At 44.3% G+C, this 23,493-nt stretch overlaps 2 protein-coding genes across 3 annotated transcripts in view; both read right to left on the reverse strand.

Annotated features, from left to right (window-relative positions):
• Positions 1-5,050: 5,050 nt before the first annotated feature.
• The window catches only part of LOC139379105 (ADAM metallopeptidase domain 19a), a 203,415-nt gene continuing 184,972 nt past the window's right edge, over positions 5,051-23,493 (reverse strand). Inside the window, exons 15-23 of one of the 2 annotated variants that reach the window (XM_071121927.1) lie at positions 22,174-22,282; positions 21,070-21,274; positions 18,925-19,002; positions 15,516-15,624; positions 15,152-15,296; positions 11,878-11,977; positions 11,284-11,616; positions 10,095-10,303; positions 5,051-5,271 (exon numbers count right to left, since the gene is read on the reverse strand). In XM_071121927.1, the coding sequence (XP_070978028.1) occupies positions 5,220-5,271; positions 10,095-10,303; positions 11,284-11,616; positions 11,878-11,977; positions 15,152-15,296; positions 15,516-15,624; positions 18,925-19,002; positions 21,070-21,274; positions 22,174-22,282 (1,340 nt within the window). In that variant the 3' untranslated portion in view covers positions 5,051-5,219. Of the gene's footprint in view, positions 5,272-10,094; positions 10,304-11,229; positions 11,617-11,877; positions 11,978-15,151; positions 15,297-15,515; positions 15,625-18,924; positions 19,003-21,069; positions 21,275-22,173; positions 22,283-23,493 lie in introns of both variants that reach the window. The other variant, XM_071121926.1, reaches the window with a different exon arrangement.
• On the reverse strand, positions 12,281-13,237 carry LOC139379548 (WAS/WASL-interacting protein family member 3-like; the record flags this gene model as incomplete). The annotated part of the gene is made up of 3 exons (XM_071122363.1): positions 12,281-12,286; positions 12,644-12,712; positions 13,190-13,237. Coding segments are annotated over 3 exons (123 nt in total), but the record flags the coding sequence as incomplete, so codon positions are not given.

A 23,493-nucleotide genomic window follows, 5' to 3' on the forward strand; every position in this document is an offset into this window, starting at 1 on the left:
GTCCACCAGATCAGAGGCAGTAGGGATGACCAGGGATGTTCTCTGTTTAGTGAGTCCTCCAGATCAGAGGCAGTAGGGATGAGCAGGGATGTTCTCTGTTTAGTGAGTCCTCCAGATCAGAGGCAGTAGGGATGACCAGGGATGTTCTCTGTTTAGTGAGTCCACCAGATCAGAGGCAGTAGGGATGACCAGGGATGTTCTCTGTTTAGTGAGTCCACCAGATCAGAGGCAGTTGGGTCTGACCAGGGATGTTCTCTGTTTAGTGAGTCCACCAGATTAGAGGCAGTAGGGATGACAGGGATGTTCTCTGTTTAGTGAGTCCACCAGATCAGAGGCAGTAGGGATGACCAGGGATGTTCTCTGTTTAGTGAGTCCTCCAGATCAGAGGCAGTAGGGATGACAGGGATGTTCTCTGTTTAGTGAGTCCACCAGATCAGAGGCAGTAGGGATGACCAGGGATGTTCTCTGTTTAGTGAGTCCACCAGATCAGAGGCAGTAGGGATGACCAGGGATGTTCTCTGTTTAGTGAGTCCACCAGATCAGAGGCAGTAGGGATGACCAGGGATGTTCTCTGTTTAGTGAGTCCACCAGATCAGAGGCAGTAGGGATGACCAGGGATGTTCTCTGTTTAGTGAGTCCACCAGATCAGAGGCAGTAGGGATGACCAGGGATGTTCTCTGTTTAGTGAGTCCACCAGATCAGAGGCAGTAGGGATGACCAGGGATGTTCTCTGTTTAGTGAGTCCTCCAGATCAGAGGCAGTAGGGATGACCAGGGATGTTCTCTGTTTAGTGAGTCCACCAGATCAGAGGCAGTAGGGATGACCAGGGATGTTCTCTGTTTAGTGAGTCCACCAGATCAGAGGCAGTAGGGATGACCAGGGATGTTCTCTGTTTAGTGAGTCCACCAGATCAGAGGCAGTAGGGATGACCAGGGATGTTCTCTGTTTAGTGAGTCCACCAGATCAGAGGCAGTAGGGATGACCAGGGATGTTCTCTGTTTAGTGAGTCCTCCAGATCAGAGGCAGTAGGGATGACCAGGGATGTTCTCTGTTTAGTGAGTCCACCAGATCAGAGGCAGTAGGGACGACCAGGGATGTTCTCTGTTTAGTGAGTCCTCCAGATCAGAGGCAGTAGGAATGACCAGGGATGTTCTCTGTTTAGTGAGTCCACCAGATCAGAGGCAGTAGGGACGACCAGGGATGTTCTCTGTTTAGTCTCTTGACTGTTGATTAAATTATATATATTTTAAAATAAGTGTGAACAGAACACTGACATCCCTGTCTTGCAGGAAATCATGCACAGAACGAGCAGCATGGCTGGTGGCATTGTCATGCTGGAGGGTCATGTCAGGATGAGCCTGCAGGAAGGGAACCACATGAGGGAGGAGGAGGTCGTCCCTGTAGCGCACAGCGTTGAGATTGCCTGCAATGACAACAAGCTCAGTCCGATGATCCTGTGACCCACCTCCCCAGACCATGACGGACCCTCCACCTCCAAAATCGATCCCGCTTCAGAGTACAGGCCTCAGTGTAACGCTCATTCCTTCGACGATAAGCGCGAATCCGACCATCACCCTTGGTGAGACAAAACCGTGACTCGTCAGTTAAGAGCACTTTTTGCAAGTCCTGTCTGGTCCAGTGACGGTGGTTTATGCCCATAGGCGACATTGTTGCCGGTGATGTCTGGTGAGGACCTGCCTTACAACAGGCCTACAAGCCCTCAGTCCAACCTCTCTCAGCCTATTGCGGACAGTCTGAGCAGTGATAGAGGGATTGTGTGTTCCTGGTGTAACTCAGACAGTTGTTGTTGCCACCCTATACCTGTCCCGCAGGTGTGATGTTCGGATGTACCGATCCTGTGCAGGTGTTGTTACACGTGGTCTGCCACTGCAAGGGAGATCATTTGTCCATCCTGTCTCCCTGTAGCGCTGTCTTAGGCATCTCACAGTACGGACATTGAAATGTATTGCCCTGGCCACATCTGCAGTCCTCATGCCTCCTTGCAGCATGCCTAAGGCACGTTCATGCAGATGAGCAGGGACCCTGGGCATCTTTCTTTTGGTGTTTTTCAGAGTCAATAGAAAGGACTCTTTAGTGTCCTAAGTTTTCATAACTGTGACCTTAATTGCCTACCGTCTGTAAGCTGTTAGTGTCTTAACGACCGTTCCACAGGTGCATGTTCATTAATTGTTTATGGTTTATTGAACAAGCATGGGAAACAGTGTTTTAACACTTTACAATGAATATCTGTGGTTATTTGGATTTTTACGAATTATCTTTGAAAGACAAGGTTCTAAAAAGGTATGTTTCTTTTTTTGCTGAGTTTATATATACAGTTGAAGTCAGAAGTTTACATACACTTAGGTTGGATTCATTAAAACTCGTTTTTCAACCACTACACACATTTCTTGTTAACAAACTGTAGTTTTGGCAAGTCGGTTAGGACATCTACTTTATGCAGGACACTGTTAATTTTTCCAACAATTGTTTACAGACAGATTATTTTACTTATAATTCACTGTATCACAATTCCAGTGGGTCAGAAGTTTACATACACTAAGTTGACTGTGCCTTTAAACAGCTTGGAAAATTCCAGAAAATTATGTCATGGCTTTAGAAGCTTCTGATAGGCTAAATGACATCATTTGAGTCAATTGGAGGTGTACCTGTGGATTTATTTCAAGGCCTACCTTCAAACTCAGTGCCTCTTTGCTTGACCATGGGAAAATCCAAGAAAAATCAGCTAAGACCTTCAAACGCCTGAAGGTACCACGTTCATCTGTACAAACAATAGTACGCAAGTATAAACACCATGGGACCACGCAGCCATCATACCGCTCAGGAAGGAGACTCATTCTGTCTCCTAGAAATGAACTTAATTGGGTGCGAAAAGTGCAAATCAATCCCAGAACAACACCAAAGGACCTTGTGAAGATGCTGGAGGAAACAGGTACAAAAGTATCTATACCCACAGTAAAACGAGTCCTATATCGACATAACCTGAAAGGCCGCTCAGCAAGGAAGAAGCCACTGCTCCAAAACCGCTATAAAAAAGACAGACTACGGTTTGCAACTGCACATGGGGACAAAGATCGTACTCTTTGGAGAAATGTCCTCTGGTCTGATGAAACAAAAATGGAACTGTTTGGCCATAATGACCATCTTTATGTTTGGAGGAAAAAGGGAGGATTGCAAGCCAAAGAACACCATCCCAACCGTGAAGCACGGGGGTGGCATCATCATGTTGTGGGGTTGCTTTGCTGCAGGAGGGCTGGTGCACTTCACAAAATAGAAGGCATCATGAGGCAGGAAAATTATGTGGATATATTGAAGCAACATCTCAAGACATCAGTCAGGAAGTTAAAGCTTGGTCGCAAATGGGTCTTCCAAATGGACAGTGACCCCAAGCATACTTCCAAAGTTGTGGCAAAATGGCTTAAGGACAACAAAGTCAAGGTATTGGTGTGGCCATCACAAAGCCCTGACCTCAATCCTATAGAACATTTGTGGGCAGAACTGAAAAAGCGTGTGCGAGCAAGGAGGCCTTACACACCTGACTCAGTTACACCAGCTCTGTCAGGAGGAATGGGCCACAATTCACCCAACTTATTGTGGGAAGCTTGTGAAAGGCTACCCGAAACGTGTGACCCAAGTTAAACAATTTAAAGGAAACTTCTGACCCACTGGGAATGTGATGAAATAAATGAAAGCTGAAATAAATAATTCTCTCTACTATTATTCTGATATTTCACATTCTTAAAATAAAGTGGCGATCCTAACTGACCTAAGACAGGGAATTTTGTCAGGAATGGTAAAAAACTGAGTTTAAATGTATTTGGCTAAGGTGTATGTAAACTTCCGTCTTCAACTGTATATATGTGTGTGTGTGTAGATCTCAACCTTAAAAGAGATAGAAGAAGAAGAAGCACACAAGTCAGTTTTCAACATTAAAAGAGAAAGAATAAGAAGCACACAAGCCAGTTTTCAACCTTAAAAGAGAAAGAAGAAGAAGCACACAAGCCAGATTTCAACCTTAAAAGAGAAAGAAGAAGAAGCACACAAGCCAGTTTTCAACCTTAAAAGAGAAAGAAGAAGAAGCACACAAGCCAGATTTCAACCTTAAAAGAGAAAGAAGAAGAAGCACACAAGCCAGTTTTGTAAAAAGGTGATTTTTTTATGTAAGAAAATAATACACACAGCAAGAGACATTCAAATCAAATTGCAATGATCAACAACATGCCTCAAAAGTCCTCTTTGGCACATAACACAAACCGTTACAAAAACTAAACGTAAACAGACAAGTACACGAGAATAATTAGAAAATGCTAGCTAGCGCTATACACGGTGCGTAAACGGATTGACAACACAAACAAACAAGGTTTTGGCAATGTGACCACCCCCAGCAATAGCACATCTCAGTCTGCATGGTTTTCCATCCGTGCAAAACCGTGTCGTCATCTTTGTCGTTGTCACGGTGCCGTTGGGGTGAGGTCATAAAAGTCACGATTTTCAAGTCAGGCGACAGGACCCTCCCTCCATGTTCACTCCAGTACCCCCCTACCCCCTCCTCTTCCTTCCCTCTCTAGCCCCTCCCCCTCCTTCCCTCTCTAGCCCCTCCCCTTCCTCTTCCTTCCCTCTCCAGACCCTCCCCCTCCTCTTCCTTCTCTCTCTAGCCCCTCCCCCCCTCTTCCAACCCTCTCTAGCCCCTCCCCCTCCTCTTCCTTCCCTCTCCAGCCCCTCCCCCTCCTCTTCCGTCCCTCTCTAGCCCCTCCCCCTCCCCTTCCTTCCCTCTCTAGCCCCTCCTCTTCCTTCCCTCTCCAGCCCCTCCCCCTCCTCTTCCAACCCTCTCTAGCCCCTCCCCCTCCTTCCCTCTCTAGCCCCTCCCTCCTCTTCCTTCCCTCTCCAGCCCCTCCCCCTCCTCTTCCTTCACTCCCCCCTCCTCTTTATTCCCTCCAAACCCCCTCCTCTTCATTCCCTCCAAACCCCCTCCTCTTCAAAACTCTCCCCCTCCCCCCCTCTTCCTTCCCTCTCCACCACCCCCCTCCTCTTCCCTCCCTCCATCAGCCTCTGCCTTGCCCCCTAGTTATTACTGTTGGTCAACACCTGTCTTGTACCAGCCCTCCAACAAGGTCGCTGTAGTGCAAATAGGCTGACTGCTGCTGACTGACTGCTGGCTCCTGATAGGCTCCTCTCGGAAAGGCAAGGCTCGGGTCCCAGGGTCATTTTCGGAAAGGCGAGGAGACTGTGTTTGGTTTCGCTCCTGGGACCAGTCTGAGAAGAGGAAAGAGAAGCAAAGGAAGAAAAAGAGAGAAACAGTAGCTTTTAACACAGTGTAGACAGGGGGTTGTTTTAACACAGTGTAGACAGGGGGTTGTTTTAACACAGTGTAGACAGGGGGTTGTTTTAACACAGTGTAGACAGGGGGTTGTTTTAACACAGTGTAGACAGGGGGTTGTTTTAACACAGTGTAGACAGGGGGTTGTTTTAACACAGTGTAGACAGGGGGTTGTTTTAACACAGTGTAGACAGGGGGTTGTTTTAACACAGTGTAGACAGGGGGTTGTTTTAACACAGTGTAGACAGGGGGTTGTTTTAACACAGTGTAGACAGGGGGTTGTTTTAACACAGTGTAGACAGGGGGTTGTTTTAACACAGTGTAGACAGGGGGTTGTTTTAACACAGTGTAGACAGGGGGTTGTTTTAACACAGTGTAGACGGGGGGTTGTTTTAACACAGTGTAGACGGGGGGTTGTTTTAACACAGTGTAGACAGGGGGTTGTTTTAACACAGTGTAGACAGGGGGTTGTTTTAACACAGTGTAGACAGGGGGTTGTTTTAACACAGTGTAGACAGGGGGTTGTTTTAACACAGTGTAGACAGGGGGTTGTTTTAACACAGTGTAGACAGGGGGTTGTTTTAACACAGTTGTGTGAGTTGTGGCTTATGAACTTCTACTTCTGGTAGGTTCTTATCTCGGGCTCCTGATTGGCTCATTGCGGTCTAAGGCACTGCATCTCTGATGCTACAGGCGTCACTACAGACCCTGGTTCGATTCCAGGCTGTATCCACCACCGGCCGTGATTGGGAGTCCCATAAGGCATAACACAATTGACTGTCTGGGTTTTGCCGGGGATAGGCTGTCATTGTAAATATGAATAAGTTCTTCACTGATTTGTCTAGTTAAATAAAGGTTAAATAAAGCTTAATAAATTAAATAAAGTACCAGGAGAGTGAACACACACACACACACACACATACACACACGCACGCACCCGCACCCGCACCCCCCCCGCAATGACCTGAGTTGAAAACAGTGTAAAATGGAGAGATACAGGAATCAGGGGAGAAAATAGTCTTTCAACGATACAGCCCTGTTGTTCTTTTTATGGGAAATAATAAAATAGCCCCTCAAGGGGGGGGGGGGAGCAGGTTGCAAGAACAATAATGTTAACAATGGTATATTTATGAGCAACAACTTCTTGGAGTGTCTTTTTTAAAAATGTTATCAGGGAGACTAATATCAAGTCAATTTGATGCCGAGGCAGGAACATTGGACAACTATTTAGGGCTAGAAACAAAGTGTATTTATTATAATCTATGGCAGTGCTCACAGTGAAGTATCGCTATTAGCCACAAAGCCAGCAGTCTCTCTAATGGGTTATAAATGAGAAGAACACAGTTTGAAATGTGAATCACAGTGATGCATGAAATATGCTAATTTCCATATATATGGAGCACAGGGATTCTTGAAAGACGGGGACATCAGTCCCCCCCCCCCCCCCAAAAAAATAAATACAAAATTAACCAATAATTTTCTTCATATGTGTTAACATTTAAATACATATTTTGATAGTCCAATATTTTAGCCATCATACCATTGAAAGGAAAAACCTCTTAATTATTATTTTAAAAAATGGTTTACATAAAATGCCACTAACTGGATTTATGTTGACTCCGACACCATAAAAGGCATTTTGTTTTTCATTGTCCAACAATGGGCCTTTAATTGTTTCATTCTTACATTAGATTATTCAAATATGTAATGCTTCAGGGCTAATTTCATAAAAAGGTTGGCGCATTTTTATAGATTCACAACATAAAATAATATTTATAAGGCAAACAAGTCTAGAACAGCAAATAGTTTAATAATTTAATGCTGTAATACTGCAGAAGAGTGATTAAAAGATGTATTCAGAATATTGACAACAATGATAGATCTGAAGTATGGTTAACCATCAGTGACGGAGTTGACAACAGATGCTTTAAAACGTACATGTTTTTGCTTCTAAAAATTTAAGTTAAACGCAAACATTTGTAAAATATGAAAAATTATTCATTTGAAAATCCCCAATAAGAACATAACCATTCCATCAGAACAAAGGATTCCATCAGAACAAAGGATTCCATCGGAGCAAAGGATTCCATCAGAGCAAAGGATTCCATCAGAGCAAAGGATTCCATCAGAACAAAGGATTCCATCGGAGCAAAGGATTCCATCAGAGCAAAGGATTCCATCAGAGCAAAGGATTCCATCAGAACAAAGGATTCCATCAGAGCAAAGGATTCCATCAGAACATAACCATTCCATCAGAACAAAGGATTCCATCAGAACAAAGGATTCCATCAGAACAAAGGATTCCATCAGAACATAACCATTCCATCAGAGCAAAGGATTCCATCAGAACAAAGGATTCCATCAGAGCAAAGGATTCCATCAGAACATAACCATTCCATCAGAACAAAGGATTCCATCAGAACAAAGGATTCCATCAGAACATAACCATTCCATCAGAGCAAAGGATTCCATCAGAACAAAGGATTCCATCAGAGCAAAGGATTCCATCAGAACAAAGGATTCCATCAGAACAAAGGATTCCATCAGAACAAAGGATTCCATCAGAACAAAGGATTCCATCAGAACAAAGGATTCCATCAGAGCAAAAGATTCCATCAGAGCAAAAGATTCCATCAGAGCAAAGGATTCCATCAGAGCAAAGGATTCCATCAGAGCAAAGGATTCCATCAGAGCAAAGGATTCCATCAGAGCAAAGGATTCCATCAGAGCAAAGGATTCCATCAGAGCAAAGGATTCCAGACATCAGAGACTGTAACTTCTTTGCTTCACGAAAACATGGCTCACTCGAGACACGCTATCGGAGTCGGTACAGCCAGCTGGTTTCTTCACGCATCGCGCCGACAGAAACAAACATCATTCTGGTAAGAAGAGGGGCGGGGGCGTATGCCTTATGATTAACGAGAAGTGGTGTTTTCATAACAACATACAGGAACTCAAGTCCTTCTGTTCACCTGACTTAGAATTCCTCACAATCAAATGTCGACCGCATTATCTACCAAGGGAATTCTCTTTGATTATAATCGCAGCCGCATATATTCCCCCCCAAGCAGACACATCGATGGCCCTGAACAAACTTTATTTGACTGGAAACCACATATCCTGAGGCTGCATTAATTGTAGCTGGGGATTTTAACAAGGCTAATCTGAAAACAAGACTCCCTAAATTCTATCAGCATATCGATTGTGCTACCAGAGCTGGTAATACCCTGGATCATTGTTATTCTAACTTCCGCAACGCATATAAGGCCCTCCCCCGCCCTCCTTTCGGAAAAGCTAATCATGACTCCATTTTGTTGCTCCCAGCCTACACACAGAAACTAAAACAGGAAGCTCCCGCGCTCAGGTCTGTTCAATGCTGGTCCGACCAATCTGATTCCACACTTCAAGATTGCTTCGATCACGTGGATTGGGATATGTTCCACATTGCGTCAAACAACAACATTGACGAATACGCTGATTCGGTGAGCGAGTTTATTAGCAAGTGTATCGGTGATGTTGTACCCACAGCGTCTATTAAAACATTCCCCAACCAGAAAACTGTGGATTGATGGCAGCATTCGCGCAAAACAGAAAGCGCGAACCACTGCTTTTAACCAGTGCAAGGTGACCGGAAACATGACCGAATACAAACAGTGTAGCTATTCCCTCCGCAAGGCAATCAAACAAGCTAAGCGTCAGTATAGAGACAAAGTTGAGTCGCAATTCAACGGCTCAGACACGAGGTATGTGGCAGGGTCTACAGTCAATCACGGATTACAAAAAGAAAACCAGCCCCGTCACGGACCAGGATGTCTTGCTCCCAGACAGACTAAACAACTTCTTTGCTCGCTTTGAGGACAATACAGTGCCACTGACATGGCCCGCAACCAAAACCTGCGGACTCTCCTTCACTGCAGCCGACATGAGTAAAGCATTTAAACGTGTTAACCCTTGCAAGGCTGCAGGCCCAGACGGCATCCCCAGCCACGTCCTCAGAGCATGCACAGACCAGATGGCTGGTGTGTTTACGGACATATTCAATCAATCCTTATCCCAGTCTGCTGTCCCACATGCTTCAAGAGGGCCACCATTGTTCCTGTTCCCAAGAAAGCTAAGGTAACAAAGCTAAACGACTACCGTCCCGTAGCACTCACTTCCGTCATCATGAAGTGATTTGAGAGTCTAGTTAAGGACCATGTCACCCTACCTGACACCCTAGACCCACTCCAATTTGATTATCGCCCCAATAGGTCCACAGCCGACGCAATCGCAACCACACTGCACACTGCCCTAACCCATCTGGACAAGAGGAATACCTATGTGAGAATGCTGTTCATCGACTACAACTCAGCATTTAACATCATAGTACCCTCTAAACTCGTCACCAAGTTTGAGACCCTTTCTTTCCTGCCTGCCTGCCTCCCTGCCTTCCTTCCTTCCTGCCTGCCTGCCTGCCTGCCTTCCTTCCTTCCTTCCTTCCTTCCTTCCTTCCTTCCTTCCTTCCTTCCTTCCTCCCTCCCTCCCTCCCTCCCTCCCTCCCTCCCTCCCTCCCTGCCTGCCTGCCTTCCTGCCTTCCTGCCTGCCTGCCTGCCTGCCTGCCTGCCTGCCTGCCTGCCTTCCTGCCTGCCTGCCTGCCTGCCTTCCTTCCTGCCTGCCTGCCTGCCTGCCTGCCTGCCTGCCTGCCTGCCTGCCTGCCTGCCTTCCTTCCTTCCTTCCTTCCTTCCTTCCTTCCTGCCTTCCTTCCTATGTGTGGACCCACCGGAGTGCTTTGAGAGGAGGAATGACGGACAGCTTGCCCACTGGTTTGGGGCCGACGGCAGGGGGCATCATCACCAGCAGCCCATTGGAGGGTTTGGGAGGAATCGCCCTCGCTGGGTTCACGGGTAACACCACCCCTCTGGCGGGGCTGAGGGGCAGGGGCCTCTGAGGAGGAGAGGGGGAGTGTCTGGGCTGCAGCTCTGACACCAACTGGGAAGGAGAGAGAGAGAGAGAGAGAGAGAGCGAGGGAGAAAGAGAGAGAGAGAAGAGACTCGTAGAGAGAGGGGGGGAGAGAGAGAAGAGACTCATAGAGAGAGGGGGAGAGAGAAGAGACTCATAGAGAGAGGGGAGAGAGAAGAGACTCATAGAGAGAGGGGGAGAGATAGAGAGAGAGAAGAGACTCGTAGAGAGAGGGGGGGAGAGAGAGAAGAGACTCGTAGAGAGAGGGGGGGAGAGAGAGAAGAGACTCATAGAGAGAGGGGGAGAGAGAAGAGACTCATAGAGAGAGGGGAGAGAGAAGAGACTCATAGAGAGAGGGGGAGAGATAGAGAGAGAGAAGAGACTCGTAGAGAGAGGGGGGAGAGAGAGAAGATACTCGTAGAGAGAGGGGGGAGAGAGAGAAAGAAGGGGAGAGATAGAGAGGGAGCAAGAAAGAGAGAAGAGACACGTAGAGTGGGAGAAAAAGAGTGAGAGAGAAACAGTGAAAGAACAAGAGAGAAATGAAACATCTCAAGCTGTGTTTAATCCGGTGGTTGGCAGGCTTTGTCTGAATTCCTGGTGTTTTATTTCATTACAGTGTACCTCTACCTCTGCTCTTAGATGCTTATAAAATAATAAAAAAACAACCGCAGAGAAATTCATTTCGTGCAAAAAACACAGAGCAATATTAAATTCAAGGCCAATGTGATTTTCCAAGGCTTTTTATTTAATTTAATTTATTTTTTACAGTTAATAGGCAGAGATGGGAAAATGTTTTAGGAAATCGATAGAAAACAATAAGAAGATTAAAACAAAAACATTGCTATTTCATCTAGTTCCTCGGTGCGACAAAATCCTCTTAGTAAAAACAAGAAACACAACAGAAAGACATTTTCTCAATGAACAAATAAAATTATAGTAAAATAAGATAAACTTACCAGTGGTGATCGTGTTGGGTTGGATACCAGTGGTGATCGTGTTGGGTTGGATACCAGTGGTGATCGTGTTGGGTTGGATACCAGTGGTGATCGTGTTGGGTTGGATACCAGTGGTGATCGTGTTGGGTTGGATACCAGTGGTGATCGTGTTGGGTTGAGGGGAAGCGGCTTCTTGGGTGGCGTAAGTTTTTGAGGGGGGGCGGGGGATTTCGGCAGGGCCCCGGGTTGCTTGCTGACAAGTAAAGGTGGGTGGGCCACCTTGAAGCGCCGTGGCGTGTTGTGCGGCGAGGGGGCGGGCCTTAGAGGACGCACGATGTTGACAGGCTGAGTGCCGTTAGGGGTGGGGCCCGGCCGGAGAGGCAGCACCTCTTTGCTGGTGTGAGGGAGCTGTAGAGAACATTTTGGTATTGTGTCATTTAAGTTTTATGTGAAGTATATGTTTAAAAAACATTTATAAATTGGAGGTAGAAAGTGCTACTACAGAACATTTGACACACGCAGAGCTACAGTTGTAAATATGGTAATTTAACTCAAGGCCAGCTTGACTCCAGTTCGATGTCTTCAGTTCTTCACAGGGAGAAACATTTCCAGCATACAGAGAGACGGAAGTCACCTCAGATTTAAACTCCCCTCTCCTTTCACACTCACCCCCTTGTGACTGTTTCCTTTGTTCGCCGGCCCCACCACCTTCAGATGGAACGCCGGGTTGAGGTGTCCATTCTTACCCTTCTCCATGGAGCCTTCAAGTCTGAGGGAATAACGAGGATGGAGGCCACAAGGGTGTTAGAGGCCGTGAACGAGACAGATTTATTCTGAAGACTGTGCTGGCTTTTCAATTCTACTTTCTATTGATTTGATAGTCCCCAGTTGTAGAGGACTGGGCTGGCAAACATTACGCTGTGTGTGTGTGTGTTTGTCTGTCTCTGTGTGTGTGTGTGTGTGTGTGTGTGTGTGTGTGTGTGTGTGCGTGTGTGTGTGCGTGTGTGTGTGCGTGTGTGTGTGTGTGTGTGTGTGTGTGTGTGTGTGTGTGTGTGTGTGTGTGCCCAAGATGTCACAGCTTGTGTCCCCATCAAGTATTCTCATGGAGTTTGATGCAAGGAGGAGCAGGTCGAGAAGGAGATGGAGGAGGAGGTCGAGGAGCAGGTCAATGAGGAGGTTGAGGAGGAGTTAGAGGAGCAGGTAGATGAGGTAGAGGAGAAGGAGGTAGAGTAAGAGGAGGATCAGGTATAGGAGCAAGTAGAGGAGGAGGAGGAGCAGGTAGAGGAGCAGGTAGAGGAGGAGGAGGAGGAGCAGGTAGAGGAGGAGTTAGAGGAGCAGGTAGATGAGGAGCAGGTAGATGAGGAGCAGGTAGATGAGGAGGAGGTAGAGTAAGAGGAGGAGCAGGTATAGGAGCAAGTAGAGGAGGAGGAGGAGCAGGTAGAGGAGGAGGAGGAGCAGGTAGAGGAGGAGGAGGAGGAGCAGGTAGAGGAGGAGGAGCAGGTTGAGGAGGTGGTAGAGGAAGAGGAGGTCGAGGAGCAGGTCAATGAGGAAGTCGAGGAGGAGGAGGTCGAGGAGCAGGTCGATGAGGAGTTAGAGGAGGAGGTAGAGGAGCAGGTAGATGAGGAGGAGGTAGAGTAGGAGGAGGAGGAGGAGCAGGTAGAGGAGGAGGAGCAGGTCTAGGAGCAGGTGGAGGAGGAGGAGCAGGTTGAGGAGGTGGTAGAGGAGGAGGTCGAGGAGCAGGTCAATGAGGAGGTCGAGGAGGAGGAGGTCGAGGAGCAGGTCAATGAGGAGGTTGAGGAGGAGTTAGAGGAGGAGGTAGAGGAGCAGGTACATGAGGAGGAGGTAGAGGAGGAGGAGCAGGTTGAGGAGGTGGTAGAGGAGGAGAAGCAGGTCGAGGAGGAAGTCGAAGAGGAGGTAGAGGAGCAGGTGGAGGAGGAGGAGGTCGAGGAGGAGGTAGAGGAGGAGGAGGAGCAGGTAGAGGAGGAGGAGGGGCAGGTCGAGGAGGTGGTAGAGGAGGGGTTAGAGGAGGAGGAGGAGGAGCAGGTCGAGGAGGTGGTAGAGGAGGAGTTAGAGGAGGAGGAGGAGCAGGTCGAGGAGGAGTTAGAGGAGGAGGTAGAGGAGGAGGAGGAGCAGGTCGAGGAGGAGGTAGAGGAGAAGGTAGAGGAGCAGGTAGAGGAGGAGGTAGAGGAGGAGGTAGAGGAGGAGAAGCAGGTCGAGGAGGAGGTAGAGGAGGAAGTCGAGGAGGAGGTAGAATGTTTTAAGAAACTTCTAAAGAACCTCATAGGTTTCAATTTGTATGCTTTTGGCTAATCCCACAATAGCTGTTAGAAAAGTGTGTGGAAGTAGACACACACACACACACACACACACTAAAATACATCAAAACAGAATTCTCCTCAATCAACCATACACAGTAACCTGATATTGATACGCAAACTATTGGCTCCGAAACTAAAAAGACAAACTGCATCTGGTCTCCACTAAAGAGCCTTTTAATTACCTAACAAGAAGGGTCATTTTCTGTAGGGTTTAATATTCCTTCAGAAGACTCCTTTGTACCTCATCTCTTTCATACAATCAAATCCCCTTTCCAGTCCAATACCAATGATTAACCTATTTCTCTGTCCATTCAGAAGGTCAACAGAGCTTTATTTCCAGGGGGCACCACGGCAGACTACCTCCCTCTCCTGTAAACTACACTGTCCGACAGGCCTGTTTTCAGAGGTACTAACTCACTCAGCGTTCTGATGCCCGGTCTCTGTGTGTATAAGTATATTGGTTTTCTACTGGAAGAGAGGGGAAGGTATTAGATTTTATGAGGGCACATTACATTTCTTTGCCCCTATAAAGGTGTTGTGATGGTGCAGAAGTGAAGAGTGGGCAGATTGCAGTCAGAGGATGACGTGTGTACAGTAGTAGTAAGTCACAGCTACAAACCCATCCGGCATCCCGGTGTTATCTCTCTAGCTACAAACCCATCCAGCATCCCGGTGTTATCTCTCTGGCTACAAACCCATCCAGCATCCTAGTGTTATCTCTCTAGCTACAAACCCATCCAGCATCCCAGTGTTATTCCTCTAGCTACAAACCCATCCGGCATCCCGGTGTTATCTCTCTAGCTACAAACCCATCCAGCATCCCGGTGTTATCTCTCTAGCTACAAACCCATCCAGCATCCCAGTGTTATCTCTCTAGCTACAAACCCATCCGGCATCCCGGTGTTATCTCTCTGGCTACAAACCCATCCGGCATCCTAGTGTTATCTCTATGGCTACAAACCCATCCAGCATCCTAGTGTTATCTCTCTAGCTACAAACCCATCCAGCATCCCGGTGTTATCTCTCTAGCTACAAACCCATCCAGCATCCCGGTGTTATCTCTCTAGCTACAAACCCATCCGGCATCCTAGTGTTATCTCTCTAGCTACAAACCCATCCAGCATCCCGGTGTTATCTCTCTGGCTACAAACCCATCCAGCATCCTAGTGTTATCTCTCTAGCTACAAACCCATCCAGCATCCCGGTGTTATCTCTCTGGCTACAAACCCATCCAGCATCCCAGTGTTATCTCTCTGGCTACAAACCCATCCAGCATCCTGGTGTTATCTCTCTAGCTACAAACCCATCCAGCATCCTAGTGTTATCTCTCTGGCTACAAATCCCTCCAGCATCCTAGTGTTATCTCTCTGGCTACAAACCCATCCAGCATCCCAGTGTTATCTCTCTAGCTACAAACCCATCCAGCATCCCGGTGTTATCAGTCTCTGAGTTATTAGATGATTCTAGAGTTCAATCCATTGTTGAAACAAAACCTATTGTATAGAGTGCCATTTTCTTTGTGAAGCATCTATGTAGGCCTAATGAAGGGCTTATGAATGGCTTATGAAGGGTTTGTGAAGACTTCATTAAGTCTTATAGAGGCGCGGCCAGCGACTGTAAGTTACCTGTTAGCCTTGTTGTTCTTGTCTCTCTGGGAGAGCCACTTGTGGTAGTAGGAGCTCTTGATCTTATAGCAGTAGAAGGTGATGAGGATCCCAGGTAGGAGAACCAGGAAGACAAACAGAAGACCCAACACCAAGCCCAGCTGACCTGGAGTACACAGAGAGAGGGAAAATAACATTACCCACTTTTATAGAAACCTTTATAGAAGCATCTTCTATAAAACATTTATTTGAAACTGGTGGAAGAATGTTTCAACTGGACCAGAAACACCCTGGCAGAGCTAATGTTACATTCAGATGGCGTGTGAAGATTGATAGGGGGCGTCGTGAATCCCAGGAAGGAGCATGTGTGTGAAGGTCAACTCACTGTGGTACTGGACAGGCCCACTGTCCACACTGCCTCCCAGACCAAGCTTCTCACAGAAGGGAGGTGCCCACCCTCGGTTACAGTGACAGTTGCCATTGCTGTTGCACACCTTTGGAGAACATCACACACACACACACACACACACACACACACACACACACACACACACACACACACACACACACACACACACACTGTGTTACCGTGTTGACCTTCCAGTACGTGTCTGGAGAAGTGAAAAGTGAATTTAGCACGCTGCGTTTTTGTTTACTACATGAGGTGTTTGAATCTGACAGACTTCCCTTCACCTGTGAAGTCATACTGAGATTCTGTGTGATTCTGCTGTCTGGTACTAAACACTTCAACCGACTGTGTCATTTTGAATGTTGAACTGAACTGACTGAATGGCTTTGAATGTTAAACTGACTGAATGGCTTTGAATGTTAAACTGACTGAATGGCTTTGAATGTTAAACTGACTGAATGGCTTTGAATGTTGAAGTGACTGAATGGCTTTGAATGTGTTGAAGTGACTGAATGGCTTTGAATGTTGAAGTGACTGGATGGCTTTAAATGTTGAAGTGACTGAATGGCTTTGAATGTTGAAGTGACTGAATGGCTTTGAATGTTAAACTGACTGAATGGCTTTGAATGTTAAACTGACTGAATGGCTTTGAATGTTGAAGTGACTGAATGGCTTTGAATGTTAAACTGACTGAATGGCTTTGAATGTTAAACTGAATGCATATTTTTGAATTTTGAAATAACTGTACAGATTTGAACGTTGAAACAAACTCTATGACTTTGAACACAGAACCAAACTCTATGACTTTGAACACAGAACCAAACTCTATGACTTTGAACACAGAACCAAACTCTATGACTTTGAACACAGAACCAAACTCTATGACTTTGAACACAGAACCAAACTCTACGAGTTTGAACACAGAACCAAACTATGTGACTTTGAACACAGAACCAAACTCTATGACTTTGAATGAAAGGGTTATAGTTCTTTGTGCCCAAGTTTAGCAAATCAAAGATCTTGGCGTTGCAAATCCACTTGTTTGATACTCGTATCAAAACGCTTTCTGAACAATTACATTTTCCACTTGATTATTATCGCCGGACATTCTGCATCGTACAGTGTTTCCTGCTGCTTTTCACATCGAAAAATACTTTCCAATTATCATATCACTGATTAGAAACATGCTTGTTGACTCGCGAATGCTTCATTAAAATACATGCTAGCCATCATGAAGCCCAGCCTGTATTCTCTCTCCAGCCAAATAGTGTTTTGGTCTCCAAGTGCTTTTACACAACAAAAAAAAAGTTCCCTCTTGTGACCCTCTGAAGTTGTTTTGTGAATATTTTTCATGCTTCTCAAACCCAAAGAAGAAGCTGCAGAGAGCCAAGATGATAAATGCACAGAAGCTGCAGAGCCAAGATGATAAATGCAGAGGAGCTGCAGAGAGCCAAGATGATAAATGCACAGAAGCTGCAGAGAGCCAAGATGATAAATGCAGAGGAGCTGCAGAGAGCCAAGATGATAAATGCACAGAAGCTGCAGAGAGCCAAGATGATAAATGCAGAGAAGCTGCAGAGAGCCAAGATGATAAATGCAGAGAAGCTGCAGAGAGCCAAGATGATAAATGCAGAGAAGCTGCAGAGAGCCAAGATGATAAATGCAGAGAAGCTGCAGAGAGCCAAGATGATAAATGCAGAGAAGCTGCAGAGCCAAGATGATAAATGCAGAGAAGCTGCAGAGCCAAGATGATAAATGCACAGAAGCTGCAGAGCCAAGATGATAAATGCACAGAAGCTGCAGAGCCAAGATGATAAATGCACAGAAGCTGCAGAGCCAAGATGATAAATGCACAGAAGCTGCAGAGCCAAGATGTTAAATGCACAGAAGCTGCAGAGCCAAGATGATAAATGCACAGAAGCTGCAGAGCCAAGATGATAAATGCACAGAAGCTGCAGAGAGCCAAGATGATAAATGCACAGAAGCTGCAGAGCCAAGATGATAAATGCACAGAAGCTGCAGAGCCAAGATGATACTGTAGATGCAGTGAAGCTGCTTCTTCGTTTGTACTCAAGCAAAGATACAGACGCTAGTCGTTTTTTACATTTTAATTTCTTATTTTTTACATCCTCGCTGCTCTCTTTAAGCCCGGGGATCAATAGGAACCAAATTATAATGCAAATGAAAAAGTCACAAAAGAGAAGAAAGAGTGGAGAAAACTACACTTTAAATAATCCCTCCTCAGAGCCATTTCCATTCGCTGGCCTTTCAGGTGTGAGGGAGAAAGCAAAACAGGACAAATGAAGGCTTTTAAACAGGGCAGAGAGAGAGAGAGCGGGAGAGAGAGGAAAATGAATGATAGAACAAGAGAAGGAGATTAAAGAATGAGAGCATGTTCTGTTTGTCTCTAGGGCTCAGGAAGCTGTTGGTTGAGGAGATTTCAAAACAGTATAGAATGCCAGCGCTTCGCTAATGGAAACCCTCTTGCTTACTGAGAGTCAACAGTTTTCAGCTTCTAAGATGGCCGACCTGGAGGGCTCGTTTTAAGACCAGGAGGGCCTGTTTTAAGATAAGAAACGTTGGGGGTGTTAAATTACCGCTGTCTGTGTCTCTGGCGACCAAAAGCGGCAAGCCACTAAACAGCTGACAGTGATATGTGTGAGTCATGACAATGAAAACAAAGTTAGGCCTAGATTCCTATAGGGACAGGTGGTTAAAGTTGTACACAATGCAAACACACTGTTTATTGTCTCATAAACAAAGATGTGATCTGCCATCTCTCCCTGTGGCTACGCAGTACTTAACCAACAAATAGTTTATGGCTTCAGGTGTTGTGTCGCTACCATCCATTTCTCCTGTTTTACAAGAGCTACAGTGACAGCCATCTGCCTTCGCCCCAAGGACAATGTACGACAAAAATATTACAAGGATGGGGAAAAGTGTGTGTGTGTGTGTTAACTGACCTGTGTGTGGGTATGTGTGTTAACTGACCCGTGTGTGTGTATGTGTGTGTGTTAACTGAGCCGTGTGTGTGTGTGTTAACTGACCCGTGTGTGTGTATGTGTGTGTGTTAACTGACCTGTGTGTGGGTATGTGTGTGTGTTAACTGACCTGTGTGTGGGTATGTGTGTGTTAACTGACCTGTGTGTGTGTTAACTGACCTGTGTGTGTGTTAACTGACCTGTGTGTGTGTATGTGTGTGTGTTAACTGACCTGTGTGTGGGTATGTGTGTGTGTGTGTGTGTGTGTGTGTGTGTGTGTGTGTGTGTGTGTGTGTGTGTATATATGTGTGTGTGTGTGTGTGTGTATATATATGTGTGTGTGTGTGTGTGTGTGTGTGTGTATGTGTGTATGTGTGTGTGTGTGTGTGAGGCCTAGTGCTTACCCCATGGCCATGACAGCGAGCGATGCAGCCCTCCAGCTCGGTGAAAGAGGCGTTTTGGCACCGGCGGTCCCTGCACACCTGCAGTAACACAAAGATGCTTAGATTTCATACACACACCGAGGACCACTGCTGTAGAAGGTGTGTGAGGTAATGCTGCAGTGTTTTGTCTCTGGACGGTAACTCAGTGGGTGCATGCCTGTCTACAAATGTAATATATGTACACGTATGAATCACACTTGAGTAAAGCTTACAGGTTATGGATGAGATGGTGACATTTATTACATCACTAGTAGACACCCAATCCATACTAACATAATCAATACTAATATAATCAATACTAACATAATCCATACTAATATAATCAATACTAACATAATCAATACTAATATAATCCATACTAATATAATCCATACTAATATAATCCATACTAACATAATCAATACTAACATAATCCATACTAATATAATCCATACTAATATAATCCATACTAACATAATCCATACTAACATAATCAATACTGATATAATCAATACTAACATAATCAATACTAACATAATCAATACTAACATAATCAATACTAATATAATCAATACTAATATAATCCATACTAACATACTCAATACTAACATAATCAATACTAACATAATCAATACTAATATAATCCATACTAATATAATCCATACTAATATAATCAATACTAACATAATCAATACTAACATAATCCATACTAACATAATCCATACTAACATAATCAATACTAACATAATCAATACTAATATGATCCATACTAACATAATCAATACTAATATAATCAATACTAACATAATCCATACTAACATAATCAATACTAACATAATCAATACTAACATAAACCATACTAACATAATCCATACTAACATAATCAATACTAACACAATCAATACTAATATGATCCATACTAACATAATCAATACTAATATAATCCATACTAATATAATCAATACTAACATAATCAATACTAACATAATCAATACTAACATAATCAATACTAATATAATCAATACTAATATAATCCATACTAACATAATCAATACTAACATAATCAATACTAACATAATCAATACTAATATAATCCATACTAACATAATCAATACTAACATAATCAATACTAACATAATCCATACTAACATAATCCATACTAACATAATCAATACTAACATAATCAATTCTAACATAATCCATACTAACATAATCAATACTAATATAATCAATACTAATATAAACCATACTTACATATTCAATACTAACATAATCAATACTAACATAATCCATACTAACATAATCAATACTAACATAATCAATACTAATATAATCCATACTAATATAATCCATACTAATATAATCCATACTAACATAATCAATACTAACATAATCCATACTAACATAATCAATACTAACATAATCCATACTAATATAATCAATACTAACATACTCAATACTAATATAATCCATACTAACATAATCAATACTAACATAATCAATACTAACATAATCCATACTAACAGTCTGATAAAGTTTACAGTACAGTCTATGATAAATATTACAGTACAGTCTATGATAAAGTTTACAGTACAGTCTATGATAAAGTTGACAGTGCAGTCTATGATAAATATTACAGTACAGTCTATGATAAGGTTTACAGTACAGTCTATGATAAAGTTTACAGTACAGTCTATGATAAAGTTGACAGTGCAGTCTATGATAAATATTACAGTACAGTCTATGATAAGGTTTACAGTACAGTCTATGATAAAGTTTACAGTACAGTCTATGATAAAGTTGACAGTGCAGTCTATGATAAATATTACAGTACAGTCTATGATAAGGTTTACAGCACAGTCTATGATAAAGTTTACAGTACAGTCTATGATAAATATTACAGTACAGTCTATGATAAATATTACAGTACAGTCTATGATAAGGTTTACAGTACAGTCTATGTCAAAGTTTACAGTACAGTCTATGATAAAGTTTACAGCACAGTCTATGATAAATATTACAGTACAGTCTATGATAAAGTTTAAAGTACAGTCTATGATAAAGTTGACAGTGCTATCTATGGTACAGATACAAGTAGATTAATATTCGACTGCAACCACGACTTGCCTTCCCCTCTCCACACTTGGTGCCGGTCATGACGAGGCCCGGGTCAGGGAGGTCCCCTTGTCCATCCTGGGTGGTATAGACATATGTCCCCCTGCACTTCACCTCCATGCCATCTGTACGGATGGTGGTGTCTATGGACACTGCGTTGGAACCCTTCGGCTTCTTGGCCGCGCTGTGGCACTGGATCTTCCCGCACTTGGCGTCGCTGGGGATCGACGCACAGCGCACATGATCGAATGACGGACACACGCGAGACGCAGACACACAGACAGACAGACAGGTACAGTACACACACAGACAGACAGACAGGTACAGTACACAGACAGACAGACAGACAGACAGGTACAATACACAGACAGACAGGTACAGTACACACACAGACAGACAGACAGACAGACAGACAGACAGACAGACAGACAGACAGGTACAGTACACAGACAGACAGACAGACAGACAGGTACAGTACACAGACAGACAGACAGACAGACAGGTACAGTACACAGACAGACAGACAGAGAGACAGACAGACAGACAGACAGACAGACAGGTACAGTAGACAGACAGACAGACAGACAGACAGACAGGTACAGTAGACAGACAGACAGACAGACAGACAGACAGACAGACAGGTACAGTAGACAGACAGACAGACAGACAGACAGACAGACAGACAGACAGACAGGTACAGTAGACAGACAGACAGACAGACAGACAGACAGACAGACAGACAGACAGGTACAGTAGACAGACAGACAGACAGACAGACAGACAGACAGACAGACAGACAGACAGACAGACAGACAGACAGACAGACAGACAGACAGTGCATCCGCGGGGAAACAAAGACAAGAAGAAGATGACAGTTCGATTAATGGCTTTGTGGATGTAAATGACTAAGCCTCGTACTTTATCTAAACGTCTTAATTGGATGAGGGCATATTAAACACACCTGATTTAACTCCAGGATCAGGTGTGACCACCCCTAGTCTATGCTATAATATCTTTATAACTATGAACAGGTAATGTACTTATATTGTAGTTGAATTGGAACTACTATGCCGCGTTATTGTAGGTTTACAAGAGGACATTGTTTCCCACTCAAACCTTTTTTCGCACTTCATGTAGTTTCCCTGACCGTCCTTCCCACAGTTTCCAAACGCGTTCCCTGCTGCGTTGACGTCTTGAAAGCAGGCGTCGTGCGCTGGCCGGGCACCTGGGACACACACACAAAAAAAATAAATCCATAGTGTAAAATAAAAGTTACTATAGCAACCACTCACTCATGAGAAAAGCCATTACGCCCCATACAGGGGTGCTTACAGTCACTTTCAAGGAGCAAACCGTTTGAGCTACTTGAGTCACCATGATGTTTGCACCTCTAAGAACGACAGACAGAATATATATCTATTTTTTTTTTTTAAAGGATAAAATAAACAATTTTTCTTTTGATTTTGTTATGTCCAAAAATAATATTCTGAGAAAAAAAGAGAGAAGTTTTTCAAAACGCATCATCATCACATTTTATTTTTGTTACTGAAAAGTGCTCTACATTATTATTATTATTATTATTATTATTATTACTACTATATTACTGACTACTGACATGCACACTGTTTTGGGAATCCCTATTAACAGTGGGCGGAAGAAGGAAGAAAATACTCAAATAGGTTTTAGGTAAATAATCCTTTTTATAAAGCTTTGAACTGTGATGGATGACTAATGCTGTAATACATGTTACCCAACGTTCTATGCCAATGTGGTTTAAAGGTGTAGATCGTCATGGTGATCTGCGTTCTGTACGTGAGGAGGAAAGCCGATACATCACTACCCATGATGCAGATGGAGAGAGAGAGAGAGAGAGAAAGGTTGAGGTCCTTATCATCAATTATGTTAATACTGTTTAAAAAGGTGGATATTCTAATGACTATCTGGAGTTTCTAAATGCTAAAACGTAACTATGGTACGTGACAAAAGCTCTCCAGGTACTCTCTAGGTCTGTGTGTACTCTCTAGGTCTGTGTGTACTCTCTAGGTCTGTGTGTACTCTCTAGGTCTGTGTGTACTCTCTAGGTCTGTGTGTACTCTCTAGGTCTGTGTGTACTCTCTAGGTCTGTGTGTACTCTCTAGGTCAGTGTGTACTCTCTAGGTCTGTGTGTACTCTCTAGGTCTGTGTGTACTCTCTAGGTCTGTGTGTACTCTCTAGGTCTGTGTGTACTCTCTAGGTCTGTGTGTACTCTCTAGGTCTGTGTGTAGTCTCTAGGTCTGCGTGTACTCTCTAGGTCTGCGTGTACTCTCTAGGTCTGCGTGTACTCTCTAGGTCTGCGTGTACTCTCTAGGTCTGCGTGTACTCTCTAGGTCTGTGGTACTCTCTAGGTCTGTGTGTACTCTCTAGGTCTGTGTGTACTCTCTAGGTCTGTGTGTACTC

Source organism: Oncorhynchus clarkii, chromosome 21, assembly GCF_045791955.1.
Source record: "Oncorhynchus clarkii lewisi isolate Uvic-CL-2024 chromosome 21, UVic_Ocla_1.0, whole genome shotgun sequence".
NCBI classification, from domain to species: domain Eukaryota; kingdom Metazoa; phylum Chordata; class Actinopteri; order Salmoniformes; family Salmonidae; genus Oncorhynchus; species Oncorhynchus clarkii.